At 40.6% G+C, this 14,592-nt stretch overlaps 1 protein-coding gene across 3 annotated transcripts; it reads right to left on the reverse strand.

The window, feature by feature from the left end:
* Positions 1 to 68: 68 nt before the first annotated feature.
* LOC133951606 (von Willebrand factor A domain-containing protein 5A-like) lies at positions 69 to 13,616 on the reverse strand. Of its 3 annotated transcripts, none has more exons than XM_062385646.1 (20): positions 13,374 to 13,616; positions 11,946 to 11,990; positions 11,547 to 11,749; positions 11,228 to 11,450; positions 9,202 to 9,368; positions 8,997 to 9,111; positions 8,721 to 8,896; positions 8,544 to 8,632; positions 8,293 to 8,437; positions 7,450 to 7,529; positions 7,255 to 7,369; positions 7,000 to 7,158; positions 6,475 to 6,578; positions 4,996 to 5,216; positions 4,748 to 4,804; positions 3,917 to 4,120; positions 3,230 to 3,292; positions 2,667 to 2,830; positions 1,871 to 1,994; positions 69 to 1,733 (listed from the first exon to the last, which is right to left on the reverse strand). In XM_062385646.1, exons 2-20 carry the CDS (start codon positions 11,983 to 11,985, stop codon positions 1,654 to 1,656), a joined length of 2,529 nt encoding a protein of 842 aa, XP_062241630.1. In that variant the 5' UTR covers positions 11,986 to 11,990; positions 13,374 to 13,616; the 3' UTR covers positions 69 to 1,653. The 3 variants fall into 3 exon arrangements, with proteins under 3 accessions (XP_062241630.1, XP_062241628.1, XP_062241631.1); XM_062385644.1 differs by having other exon boundaries at positions 3,230 to 3,295; XM_062385647.1 differs by lacking the exon at positions 3,230 to 3,292 and having other exon boundaries at positions 13,374 to 13,615.
* Between the last annotated feature and the right edge of the window lie 976 nt (positions 13,617 to 14,592).

A 14,592-nucleotide genomic window follows, 5' to 3' on the forward strand; every position in this document is an offset into this window, starting at 1 on the left:
TCTGATGAGTTCAGATGTACATAGGAAGATGTTTTCATGTTTTAGAAACAGCTCAGGTTACTTCAAAGTGGAGGAACATGGTTTAATGTAGCTTGCATCTACTGTGCATTTACTTGCGATATGAAATTGTGCCACCAAGAGGACTGGAAATCAGTCAGGTGGTATTTTTAACACATTTCTTTTCTGACCGGATATTCCCACCGGTGACATTTCTCTTAACTGAGGCTCCCAACCACACACCGGAGGTCAGAGGGAGAAGCAGGAGGAGGATTACACAACCTTTGTCACCCGATCATTTCTTTCTCTACTTTTTCCTCTCCTCTGTGTCAGGAGGATTGACCATATTCACCTCCAACTCTGACATCCAGCGGGTTTCCACAATAGTGGAGGATAACACAGCTGCTGACAAGGTACAGCAAGAAGATCTTTGAATGAGGGTCAACATTAGATGTACTAAATCAAACAAGTTATGCAGTCATGTCAACCATGATGAAACTGTATATGGAATGTTGCATGATTCATAAATAATCAAAATCAAGTTTCAGGCCATAAGATTCAACTTTAATAATACAGTATGAGTTTCTGATTAAAAAAAAAGGTTAACATTAAAGGTGCAACAGATGAACAATTCTTTGTTTTGTTATATGGTCAATTCTGAACAGATGAAGCATAGTGTGAATAAAATTAGGCACACACTATAACTGAAGTGGATTGTGCATATAATTATGTGCAATGTAAAGGTTATAAATAAACCTTTATACCAGTCATCATTATATGGAGACATAAATTGATACATGAAGTGCACCTTTGCCTGCTGCTGTAATATGTCAATGCGTCCGCCATATTGGACCAGGCAAGACTGCCCTGTTATCACATACCAGCCCGCAGTCTGTCTGGGAAAAAAACAAAATAAGGTTTAAATTCCAGCTGATTTCAATGAGCTGCTTTTTGTATTGATGAGTCTTGTGATCTTCGTGGAAAACAGACAACAAATTCTCGATTAAAATGTAAATTGTACGGATAGCATCACTGCTAGATAGAGAGGAGTGTGTCCATGTTGAATTTAATATAATGTTAATTATCGACGTTTTCAAAATTAAAGCTCTGTTGTTTCACTCGATATAAAGCATCGCTGCAAATTAATCAAACCTTGACTTTGTAGAAAAATAACTGAAAAGGAAGTGATTCTATGAATATGAATGTTGTTGCCCAAGTGGAGATCAGCACCAACATCACCTGGAGCATCTGTGTCAGTCCAATATTGTGAAAAAGTAAATTATCAAATGATCAAAATTATCTGTTTGGAGGGATATTGACAGTGTTGCTGTCTATAATTCGAAGACATAGATGAGGAAAATTTCAACTCGGTCCACAGACTGAATGGACAAGACATATGGCAAGTGTGAAGCCAAGTGTGAAACAAATGGTTGACATCAGTTGAAATTTAAATGTAAAAGTATTTTTTATACAGACAAATGGAGCTCCCCCTAACGTGCATGTGTTTACAGGCCACTCTTTCCCAGTCCAAAATGGTGGTGATGCTGGTATGAGTCAGTTGGCCAATGCGGCCTCTACGTATACAGTATATGTCTATGGTCATTGCTTTTAATCCAGAAGAAGAAATGGAACAAGGAAGGCAGTTTAATGATATCCTCAGAGCCCCAGGACGTCTGTCTGCACACTGAAACCCAATAGTGTGTTTGCAGCTACCACACACTCTGCCATACTTGGTGCTGGGAATAAACACAACAAAAAACACATCACGTAAGTCAGTCACATATGGTACACAATGGCTGACAGGCTATAAACCCTCACACATGGTTTAACCTTGATTTATTATTTGATCTAACTATTATTTATTGATTGTTACCGTTCTGAGCACGGAGCCAGGACACAGCCTTCATAGCCAGAATCTCCCACTCTTCCTGAGCATCCATCTTAAATCCATGAAGCCAGATCAGAGCCAGAATGGTGGCCCACACTTCCTGGTTCACCTAATTAACACAAAATTAAAAAGAGATTTTCAGGGGAAATTGGATTAAATGTTATTAATACAACAGTATGTAAGCGTTTTAAATTCACTAGAGAAAACTTCAAAATCCTACGAAAAAGGCTTCATAAGTCTCTATTTTACTTAAAAACACTAGAATCTAATATCTAAGCCCTGGCCCAAAATAAAACAGTATCAAACTAAACTGGTGGGATATTTCTGCTCCATTACACTCTATGCTAAATAAATCAGTAGAAAAAACACAAATAAAGAATTTTTTCACATGAAACATGAAATTATCTTGTTTTTCAGAAAACAGGGCAGCTTTTTTTTCTTTTGCAGTAATGCAGTAAGCTTCTGTACAACAGTAAAAATATTATTTACTAAATTAAAAGGTCAATGCCTTTCACAAGCAGGAGGTTAAGTTTCATACTTAGTTTCTGAATGTGGTTATGCTGAGCAGTCCTACCATCCCTTTCACTCTCATATATGCAGCTCCTTAGGAACACAGCAGCTCTGTCACATTCCTATTACATTGTAAATCAGGTCGTTATGTTTGACATTGTTATGTTTTGCTTGATCCTATCTGCTTTTTAACAAAGTGGCATCACGAAAAACCACATGAAGAAATCTGTTTCAAAATAAAACAAAACAATAACTTAGTATTACGACTCACAGCTGAAGGCTTTGTGTTCTCCACCTCCTCGTTGGTCTTTCCCACAGCAGCAGCCAGAGCCGGATCAAGCAGCCAGCAGCCAGACGCCTTCTGCAGAGAGACCAGCTGCAGCAAAGGGTCTCTGGGTGGCTGCTGTTTTGGTTCAGTGACTTCGTCATTGAAGTCTGAGGGTGGGTAAAAAACTATGGTAGTTATTAGAATAAAAACCTATTGGTTAGGATACTAATATGTTCCACACCGTGACTATTTGCATGGCTAACCATATGAGCAAATCCATCTATCTATATCTTGCCTGTCTGTTTTTCTGTGACGACTGTATTTCCTTGAATAAAAGGAAACCTATGTTCTCAACTCAATAGCAGACCCGTCAGTATGAAGCTGAGCATCTTCCGATCCTACAATAACAACTAAATGTTAATCCTAATGAATGGATTCCATCAACAGTAAAGGGTTAGAGTGCTCTTACTTTGAAAACAACCACCAATGACTACTTAATCTTTGAATCATCGTCACTCTTTATAAATATAATCAATATATGTTGTTAAGTCAGTGAGTGCGGACACCTTTGTCAAGGCAGATGTCATCACAATCTTCGAACTCTGCACTTTGGAGAGTCTGGCCACAGTCTGCTTTGTTTAAGGAGAAATTAACTGATATAGTAGCAAAAAGCATTTCATCGTTTTAAGAGAAAAACAATTTACAACATATCAGACTTATGTGAAGAAAATTTGGGAAGAATATATGTTTTAAGTAAGGCACATAAGCTGTTGCCAATTAATGTGCATACAAAATATAATGTATCCTTATACAATACATGTCAGTGGTTTTCTCCTGGGTGAATGCCTGAACATGAAATATCAAGTGATGGACGTTTATATTTGTGCTCAGCAGAATGACACCAGTGTGTGTTCACGGACCCCTTACTCACCAAAGGACATATAAGCAGGTGTAGACATTAAACAGTATGCTAGGGGTGTCCAAACTACGGCCTGTAGGCCAACTACGGCCCGCCATCCATTTTTAATTGGCCCGCATCAAAAAAAAATAAAATAGAAAAGTAATTTCTTAAGAAATTGTACTTTCTTGATTCTTGTTTTTCTGGGTTATTACCCTCTGGGTTGAATGCACTTATTGTAAGTCACTTTGGATAAAAGCGTCAGCTAAATGAAATGTAACCTAAAGTAATGGAATGGACTATGACGCACTGTATTGCACTTCTCAGTTTTAGACACTAGGCGGCCAAAACTCACCCATGACCTGCCAGCTGTCCCTCAGAACGCTTCCAGCCCTTAGCGGAGCAAATGAGGCGCACTGTCTTTCAACAGTCTGGTCCAGGGAAGGGGTGCATGGCGGCGTGAGTGGCCCAAACCTTCTTTTTTTTTTCTGTACGTGCCCCTCGGCAAGAAAAGTTTTGAGGCCCATGCAGTAAGCCATGGGTTTCATCGGATACATCCCTGAGACAAAAACAGTGGCAGATATTACATAAAGATCAACAGATATAAATCCTGAAGGTTTGAGGCAAATTCAAGTAATATGACATGTGCTGAATAATATATTGTATACGTTTTTCTTTTTCACCAGCCACACTCGTCTGTCACACATACATTTTAGGAATGCGATGAAAAGTCTTAGTTGAGTAATCTCAGTTTTTTCCCCCGGCCGTCAGAGCGTTAAAAAAGCATCTAATGGTTCCAATAGAGGTTGACTTACTTGTTCTATGAGCTGTAAGATCTAACCAGTCTTCAGTTAAGTATCAGTCTAGTTTCTAAGATACAAAATATCAGACTTATGTGAAGATAAATACGTGAAATCTTTAATAATGAAAAATAAGTTTACATTTGTCGATTATTAACTTTGGGAAGAACATGTGTTTTAAGTAAGGCAAATAAGCTGTTGCCAACTAATGTGCATACTCAATATAATGTTTCAAATGGCAGTTTCCTTATACAATATATTTCAGTGGTTTTCTCCTGGGGAATGCCTGAACATGAAATATCAAGTGATGGACATGTATATTTGTGTTCAGCAGATGTAGAATGACACCAGTATTCATTCACGGACCCCTTGAACCTCTTACTCACCAGATAGGCAATAACCAGGTGAAGGCATGGAACCGCCACACATGGGGGAATACACCCCTGAGACAAAAACAGTCGCAGATATTATATAAAGATCAACCAATATAAATCCTGAAGGTTTGAGGCAAATTAAGTAACGTGACATGTGCTGAATAATATACTTTATAAGTTTTTCTTTTTCACCAGCCACACTCGTCTGTCACACATACATTTTAGGGTCTTAAACATGGCTCCTTGAAAAAGACACTCACGTGGTGTTGGTATAGCTCTGCGCATCAGAGGTCCTTGAATCGGCTCATTATTGCCTTTGTTGACAGCAATGAAGGCTGTGAAGGAACTGCTCACTCCTGATTGGACACTGAGCTCCACCACCTTCCCCTTCACCCCCTCATCATGCTGTCCCTCGCCATCTCTTTTGTCCATCTCCAGGGAACGAATCAGACATCGAGCACCTAGCCTGTGGACTGTTAATCTGCAGAAAATAAAGAGGAGACACAAAAACGGAAAGTCTGTTGGGTTAGATTCTGGATTGTTAGTTCTCTCTCGGGTGTGAACGGGTCCGCACAGAGAGTTGTGGAATGAGTGAAGTTTACTTTATATATATATAAATACAAACATTTATTCAACCCTGTTTGGCTTAGAGCAGGCTTAGAACAACCTCATTTCACCATTGCTTTTTTATTTAAGTACAAAATTGCCCGAGGTGAAAGTCAGAGAGGTGAGAAACAGACAATTAACTGAGGAAGACAGACTGGTTCCCTTCATTTCACATCAAAAAGAGCAGCACCAGATAGATGCTTCACATTGTGTAAAACCAGCAGTTTCCAGAGTTAAACCTTTGATCTTCGACCTTAGAGACGCCTTCTTTCTTCTTCGTCGATTGTTTATTTACATAGCCACTGCGGCTCCTCGTAAGCTTTTTCTGGCGGACAAATCCGCCAGTCAGTGACAGGTTATACAAGTGATCATACTATCGGATATCTTCTGCCAAGTGCTCTTCTATTTGGTCCATATTCGTTCTTCTAAATCTTCCGTGATTTCTGCCGGTATTATGGGGCATGAAACCGGAAATGCAGCTCCAGAAGGGATGTAGAGCAGACCAATCACAGCCTTGCGGGCTGAGTGAGCTTGCGGAGCTTTGCCGTAAATTTTAGAAAAGGGGGTCGACACCCGTCAGCACGTAAGGAGGGATACATAAGCACGTAAGGGACCCGGAAGGGCTCTTGCGCTTACGGGCCCGTGAAAACGCAGAAGCATGTTTCAGGCTTTAGGCTTTAATTTTTCAAGTAATTTTATCGCATATTGTCACTTACTTTTCATTTACTTTATGAATATCATTGTCACATTAACTATAACATTTTTGGATAGATGGTCATTGATTGACATCCTGCAGTGGCGGATCCAGGATATTTCTAAATCAGGTTATTAAGGGGCTACAAAATTACAGGAGGAAATTCTACATCTGTCATCCTTGCACTATTCCTGATTCAGAGAGCTGCACATTTAGGAGATTCATTGTTTTCTGTTAGCTCTATAGTTTTTGATCATTATTCATCATATAGTCAAATTTATATTTATTTGTTTGTATTGTTAGTGGGCAACTAGTTTGTTAAGTCACTTGGCAGGACAGGGGCACTTTAGGGGCCAGTTCCCCCCTGACCCCAACATTGGATACATGTGATTGCAGAGTAACGTCAGCACGTGATTCAAAGTGATGCTGCTTTTTTTACCCAGTGTCCTCAGCAGGTTTGAGAGAGAAGACTATCTTGTTCTCAGAGGGACAACCTGCCAGGCTGTACTTCACCGTCACACCGCCCTCTGCTGCCTTTGAACTCTGAGAAAACATCACAAAACATCCCATCTTCATAATTACTTTATAAAAATGCAACTTAATATTCTTTTTTTCCCTACACCTGACCATGAAAGACCATGAAAGTGTCCTTACATAACATCCTTAAAATCACTATTCATAATTATTTTACATGATATATAAGCATGAGATAGCAGTATGATATAAGTGTGCCTAATTATCAATTATGTATAAATAGGGAGGAAACAGATTCAGTGTGTATTGTGGTAAAATTCCTGACTGAATTCTTAAATTATTTATTTTGATTCAACGGTGATTTGGTTTAAATTGTAACAGCATGAGATGTTAATGCTCTGGCCATACAACTGATATTTTGTCAGGACTCTAAGACATTTGGGGTCGACGCCTGCAGAAAAAGACGACCTTTCCACTCTTCTGCTCCTACCTGTCCACTGAGCTGCGCATAAATCAGTGAGCGCTGACCCTGGAAAATGGTTGTGATTGTTGGGGAGAGAACAGTGACAGACATTCCCTTTGGTAAATCCCACATGACTGAGATGTCCTCCACTGCTGGCTGGAGAGCAAATCTCAGAGACTGCATCACCTGGTAAGAGGAAAATATAAAGAATAAAGAAATAAGAATGACTTTATTAAAAGTAGATTTGTATTAAAACCTTTCCGCCTGTGGCATTTATCTTACTTTAGGTTGCATCCTATCAGCCCCTGTGATGAACTGAGCGTGACCTCCTCCTTCCTTGGCCAACCCATTGATAAGAGCAGAGCTGGCCCCTTCCCCGATCCCAAAAGAGAAACACCTACAACACAGTAGTTAAGGGTTTAACACAGACTGCATTACAACATGGGACACACTGTGAGCAGAACTCTTTGTTTTCACCTGTGGGAACCTGAATTCTTCTTCACCAGATCGATCACTTCTTTGGTGTTTGACACTTCTCCGTCAGTGAAGACAAAAAGCTGGGAAGGAGTTACACAGGAGTTACATACCAGTATACCCAGTTACATCAAGCTAAGTAAGAATAATGAGAAAGATGTGGTAACAATGAATTTCACACACACCATTGCAAAGAGCTCAAGACTGTTCTTGGACATAGCTGCAAGTAGATGCACTGTATGAATGTGTGCGAGAAGAACTGTAGTGTAATAATACTAAGATAAGTGCTATATAAATACAGGCGATTTAATCCTAATCTATAGTTTCAATTCCATTGTTTTCTCTGAATAGGTCAGTGACACAATCCAGTATCACTGCACACACGTCACTCTTGCATGACTGAGCGATGCTAACGTTAATGGCATCGTAAAATGATTGATATAATTTCTGCCTGACAAAGTTTTAAACTTTTAGAGTGAGTATTCTCTATGAAATGATGCAGTTGTAGCTTGAGTAATCCATAGCGCAGCATCTGAACATGATCTGTGTCACATTCTATTCTAACAGAGTGAGGCAGGGCAAAGTTAGTAGGGACCACCAGTTGAGTTGCTTATGTGCATTTAGACGAGCTTTTACTTTTTCAAATAAGGTGCAGCATGTCCATAATGAGAAAACTTTATATCCTTTAGGTTACCTCGTCGGTGTCTGTAATGTCCACTGTTTTTTTTAGAGTTATAGTTCTGTGACATAAACAGAGACAGTAGTGCGTTGACTCTGATAGTGATGATAGCATTTATTCTCGTACAACTTTTGCCTAATGTGTGTGTGTGTGTGTTTGTGTATTACTTGTCTAGGTTGATTAGGAATGCAGGGCTGGCTGTAAATGTGTTTGATGGGTTCAAGGATCTCTGTTCCTCCAAGATTCGCCTGCATAGCTTCGACTTTCTTCAGAGCCTCTTCTAAGTTCTGCTCACTGTACTCCACACTCTTTCTGCCATCGCACACGTGCATGAACACATGTCAACACACATGCACAAAGAAGCATGAACAACAAGGACAGGTGAGATCTGTTGAATGGACTTGAGGGAGGGACTTACAGGAAAATGTTTTCAAAGCTGGAGCCGAAACTGTAGATGTTGAAGTAGCAGCCCATTGGTAAGCTCTTCAACAGGAGCAGTAGAGTATCCTGAGGGAAGCAGACACAAGAAGTTGAAGGTAACTGTGTGTGAGACACTATGAAAAGTTTAATGACAGAGTTTACACTCGCTGAATACCCTGGCACTGGCAATTCGAGTTTCTTGCTGCTTGCCATTACTCATTGGACAACCCATACTCCCAGATCGATCCAGTAAGAGGATAAACTCTCCACGTGAGGTGAGTGAAGACATCACAGACTGGGGGAACTCAGGGTACAGGCTCAGCATCAGGACTGGATCGCCCATCAGACTCCCTGAAACATCATTTATTCCAACACGTGTAACTCAGTTGGACTAAGAAGATGATTGACTTTAATATTGTGCAAAGTAACCAACTGACTCGTTTTCACTCACCTGGTTTGGCAGACGGCTGTCCTGCCTCCACCACAGCAGTGGGCTTGTGAGCATCTCTATAATAAACGAGCAGCTCAACATCTCTGTCAAACTTGTGTCCTGCAGCCAACTTAACCTGCAGTTCACAAAGCACACTCAGTTATATGTGTAGCTCTCAGTGCTGAGAAACAACCACACACAGCGGACATGTGAGCATTCTACCTACCGCGGCCTGGGTCTGCTCTGTGTTGACGTACTGGAGAGGCTCCAGAGAGCAGCTGGACTCGACTTTGGAGATTGGACGAGGAGACGACACTCGGACAGAAATCGACAGACTGTAGGGAACCAGAGAGGCTAGAACAGAGGTCACCTGCACACCAGCACATTCAGAACCTGTATACAACACAGGAAAAGAGACTGAGAAATAAAGGTAGATAACCTTCTCCCTGCTGCTTTCTTCAGATCCTCTGATCCTGAGGTGTTCCCAGGCAAGATGGTGTACACACTCTAGCATGTTCTTGGTCTGCCGCTGGGTGTCCTCTTATTTAGGAGATCAGATGCCAAAAGTAACTAAATTGGCTCCTTTCATTGTGCTAAAGCAGTGGTTTTAAACTGATGTGTGACCTCCTCACAATGCCTCTCAGGGTGAACTCAGCCTCCCTATGCTCAGGGGGATTATTCCACTCAAATCCCAACATCCCAGGGCTCAATGAGGTTTTTGTCTTTTTTTAGGAGCCGCATATCTGAGGAAATGCAACTAAACCCGGGGAGGAAAGTTCAGGGATCAAGTTCAGTTACTGCACCACCTCTCATGGTCCACTCTTACTCGAATGCTTTCTTAAGAATTGTATTTCATGTCTGAGGTAAAAAGAATTTGGAAAGATTACACAAAAAAGCATGACAAATTAAGGTAAGGTGATGTGAAACCACAAGTCCTACAATCATTAACAAGTGGGGGGGAAGTCATGGCTGCTACAAATTGTGGAACGTCAGCTTAAAATGATACAATTATATTGTAAAAAAGGATTAACAAAATTGAAAAATACATGACAGATGTCAGGTTTGATTGGTTCTTCACCTCAAACAGGTCACAAGTCATTTCACCGGTCATTTATTAGGATTTCAATATCAGGATATGCGGGTAAAGGAAGGGTAAAGTCTGACTAGTTATTATTATTATTATTATCATTATTATTATTATATGACACTCAGAGGGTGCATACATCTGAGGCCCAACACTCGAAATTTGTAGTTAGATCGCGCCAAATTATACTAACTAAAGACATATTCTCAGCGAAATCAATGAAAAAAACTAAAAGGCCCTGTTTCTCAATGTGAAAGAAAGTGAAGAAAAAAATATATCCAGATCAACATTGTTCTTTTATCAACCATACCACGTTCTGCCACCAAGTTTCATTGTAATCCACTCAGAGGTTTTTGACACCAGATAAATATTGGTTGCAAGGTACAATTTTATGTAAGTCTACTGCAGCAAACTAACAAGCAATACAGTTGAAGAAAAGATTAATTTGTTTAGAGCCTACTGCACCCCTCTCTATACAGCTCCACTCTGGGTGAATTATAAGAAGGAGAGTTTGCGTAAATTGAAAGTAGCCTATAATGACTGTATGAGGATACTCCTGAAGAAACCCAGGAGTACTAGTGAGCTGTTCTGCAAAATGGGTCTAACCACCTTCAACCTTACTTTTAAGTTTTTGAGTCGTCTGTACCGCTCTACAAATGTTATAATTGATCTGATGACAGACCCTGGTCGCAGCTCTGTTAAGTACACATACAAGATCGGTGAACACTGGCATGAGTGCCTTTTTTAGATTTTTTCCCTTGTATATTTTTATGTAATGTATTGTTTGTTTGAATTGTTTTTTATCATTTGGGCCTTGAGCCTGTAATAAAGTTGATATATAAATATATATATATAAAAAGCAGCTTCTTTCCTCAGGCTTTGAACCTTTATAATTTATTCTGCTGTGAACCATTTTGTCTGACCTCGCCGGTGGTCTGACTCGGCTACAGACATTGACAATAGTTTATAGAGAAGACCAATTTTGTGGGGAGTAATGAAGAGGCAGCATTAATTACAATGAGCCCATCTAATAACCAGTTAGCTGGTTTGAGTGTGTTAAATTTCCAATGGAGCTTTCACTGCGCACTTGGTACTTGAAGCTACCCTAGTGACGGACAAGACGCAGTTTGTTGTGCATTGAACCACAAGTGCTGGCTGGGTTTCCTACCCTGAGGTTCATAGCGAGGGTTGAGCACAGCAGGCAGACAAAACCTCAGCCCGTCATCCGCCTGCACAGCCAGCTCAGTGACGTACTCCAGCCTGACGGAGGCGCTCTCTCCTGGAGGCAGACTGCCCACACTCAGAGTGAATATATCTGGACTCTGCTCGCTCTCCTCAAACAGGAAGGCATGCTGACCGGAGCTCAGCGCATCATCAAACTCCTCATGAGCCTAAAGACACAGACACAACACACGTGAGCTACACTCACTGTTTTACTGGTTCTTTAGGATCCATCACACTGAGTGGGACGTCACTGTCCAGCTCACCTTCTGTTTCTCCTTCACCTCAGCTACAATCTTTGTCTGTCCAATCTGAGCACTGAAGTGACAGACAGCAGCGTCTCCAGGCAGAGGGAAGACGAAAACAGCCTCCAGAGGTTTGTCCTCCTTGTTCTCGTAGTTCAGAGTGGAGACCACTGTCGCCACATGGTCCTTCACCTCCAGCTCCACCTCAATGCTCTTCAGGGGAACTGAGCGAGAAACAAAAACAATATTAAGATGATGTTAGAACTGTTGTGTATTCTGTATTTGCTGTACTCTATTCTATTCTTAAATATATACCCACATTAAACAAACGTCTGTCTAATAAAGTGAAAAACAGGATTATATTATCTGACCCCATTACATTACATTAATGTTGTGACTATTTTTCTAACAGCTCTGTACCTGGTTCCTTCTGGGCAGTAAGTAGTCCACAGCATTCCATTTTACCTGTGAAACAATCAACAACACATTTAAGGACTTACTGTTGTAGGGATGAGTGTTAATGACTGTTATGTTGCATTGCAGGTATTCAGCAGTACCAACAGTACATTGTAGTGTCCACTTTAAGGGACTTTCATATGTAACTAAGATGTGCCAGACAGAGAGACACAACAACTTTGACTCTTTTGCGTGTTTTACCAGTTACAAGACATAATGACACGATGTGATTTAGGAATGCATATTTTAGACTTAACTATCCAATAGGATGCGAACAACGACATGTAACATAGAGAGTGACAGCAGTTCTAGCCTTTCATGGATGTGCTGTACTTTTTTATACATGTCTTAAAAATTGTATGACCTTTCTATTACTTATAGACTGTCCAATAACTTAATTTCATTTTTCTTTATCTTCAAAGGAAACATATGCAAATCAGTTTCCTGTGTCTAAATTCTTGTCTGAAAAGTGTCAGGTGTAAAAGGGATATAAACTATTTAAAAAATGAATGTTAATCATAAGAATATCTATATTGGCTTATGGAGTTTTAGGGTTAAAGAGTGTAGCTGATTAATGACCTATCTTCAGACGTTATAACACAACAGAAAAAACACAACATGCCTCCATACTTCTTGTGTGGTTTTGTCCAGATGTCCACAAGCCCGACATTCATATTCAACTTGAAACAAGGTCATTAACATTGTTTTTTTCATTATACTTAGTAGTAAGTCAACAGAAGCTGAATAAAACATCCTAAAACCATCCTGGGTTGGTTTCCCTCAGTTTCAGCAATAATCTAGTTTCATCAAAATAAACCCTTATTACTTCGTGTTAGACTTTGATTTAAATGCATTGACAAGGATTGAATTGCCACTTTTTTTAAATGGACTTTGTTGGGTTTGGATTGCGCAACATAGGGGCTTTTCCCGGTAAAAAAGGACGGATTTGACTTATTAATATACGCGTCTACTCACACTACGGGCAGCTACAATAACTTTGCTGCGCACGTTATGATCCTGTAACTGTTTTAACGTAAAACATATACAACTGAATTGACAATCATACTTTGTGCATCTTCCATCGCATCACACCCATACAGTCTATGGTCATACCCACCTTGTTTGTTTACGTTAGGTGGCGCAGTCACAGAAACATGAACGCACCATCAGTCTGATGGGAAGTAACGGATCGTAAAAGAAACTGAAGAAGGCAGCAGGTTTTTGTGGACGCCATATTTTTTATCCACATTGCAGCGATGTATTTTACCACTGAGATTCGTCTCCAGCGCCAGTGGGACGTTAAACAACGTTATTTCCAGTGTGTCTGGTGGAAACTTCTGGTGCGTCATTTTGTCCTACATGTGTAAGTCCAGAGAAGAAGAAGCAGCTTACCTCTAACTCTGTGGGACGCTGTTACTGCAGGTCGTTGTTAGATGTGCAGACCTGGTGCAGACACAACAGGGTGAAACGTGGAAGAGCCTGTCCTGTAAACACTGCGAGAAAAGTTCCCGTTACGCCTGCTGGTTTGTCGATTTTATCCCTACAGAGAACCGGACGGGCGGAGCTTGATGTGGAAATTTGAGCGTGTGAGAAGGCTGTGGCTGTGCCTTATCAGGACAGACCAGTCAGTGACATGGCAGCAGTGTCATATATATGAGCATTTCACTTTCTGTTTCTCAGCCTCACACATGCACGCCATCATCACCTAGTGGTGGAAGATAGGAATGAACCGAATGAACAGGCTTTCCGATTGGGATGCCCATCGCTTTTATGCTGAACTCTGGAGATCCTCCGGACTTTCTCAACAGAGGCTGTCTGTGTGAACACATATCTGAGTGAGAGCCACACAAGTAGCATGGAGGACGATACATGACTTAATTGTAAATATATGTTTACATAAATAAATGCATAAATAAGCAAATAAAAACAGAAATGTATAAACAAATGTCTTAAACATATTTCCACGTTTATTTATTTCCACATTTATTCATTTATGTATCTCTGTGTCCGTATGCTAATGAGAAAGGCGGTCCTAACCTCAGTCTCGTGCAGGATTGGTCACAGGAGTGTGATGATCCAATCCTACTACTTCTGCTGACTCGTGACTAGCTGTTAGCAGTGTTGAGCCAGTTCACCCTCAAAATCAACTAATTAAAGTCCAGAGGTTTAGGGTTAGAGAAGGTAATTTTTTTATTGGGAGGATTTAGGTGTCAGTAATCCTGACTGTGAGCGTCACATCTTGTGTTTTACTGAGCACAACATGTTGACGAGTCCTTTTTCAAGATGCTTAAATGCAGCCTCATAAACTCTGGAGCAAATGAAACAAACACTAAGTGACTTCATGTACTGATCAGGACCTGATAACTAGTGACAAGTGTATAGTTCCAGAGCAGAGAGGAGGAGGACACAGAACTCCAGTTCGGTACAAACCAGCTGCAGCTTCTGCTCTGATCATGATGCAGCTGATCACTGAGCAGCTGAGACCAGAGAAACTCTGTGTTTCACTGTTCATCTCCAAAGTCACTGACCGGCTGCTTCACGTGAATGACCTTTGATCTCAATGCAACTACAACTATGGAGAAAGTCTAATCCCAATTCTGTGGACATCCTC

This window comes from Platichthys flesus, chromosome 4, assembly GCF_949316205.1.
Source record: "Platichthys flesus chromosome 4, fPlaFle2.1, whole genome shotgun sequence".
Taxonomy (NCBI): domain Eukaryota; kingdom Metazoa; phylum Chordata; class Actinopteri; order Pleuronectiformes; family Pleuronectidae; genus Platichthys; species Platichthys flesus.

Bases quoted from the DNA above. Each gene is read 5' to 3' on its own strand.
- LOC133951606 (XM_062385644.1), bottom strand. From the start codon at position 11,985: ATGGAATGCTGTGGACTACTTACTGCCCAGAAGGAACCAG. The intron at 8,633-8,720 runs GTATTCAGCGAG...TGCTTCCCTCAG, and splicing joins CTCGAATTGCCAGTGCCAGG to GATACTCTACTGCTCCTGTT. The intron at 5,217-6,474 runs GTAAAAAAAGCA...TATTTTCTGCAG, and splicing joins AAACCTGCTGAGGACACTGG to ATTAACAGTCCACAGGCTAG.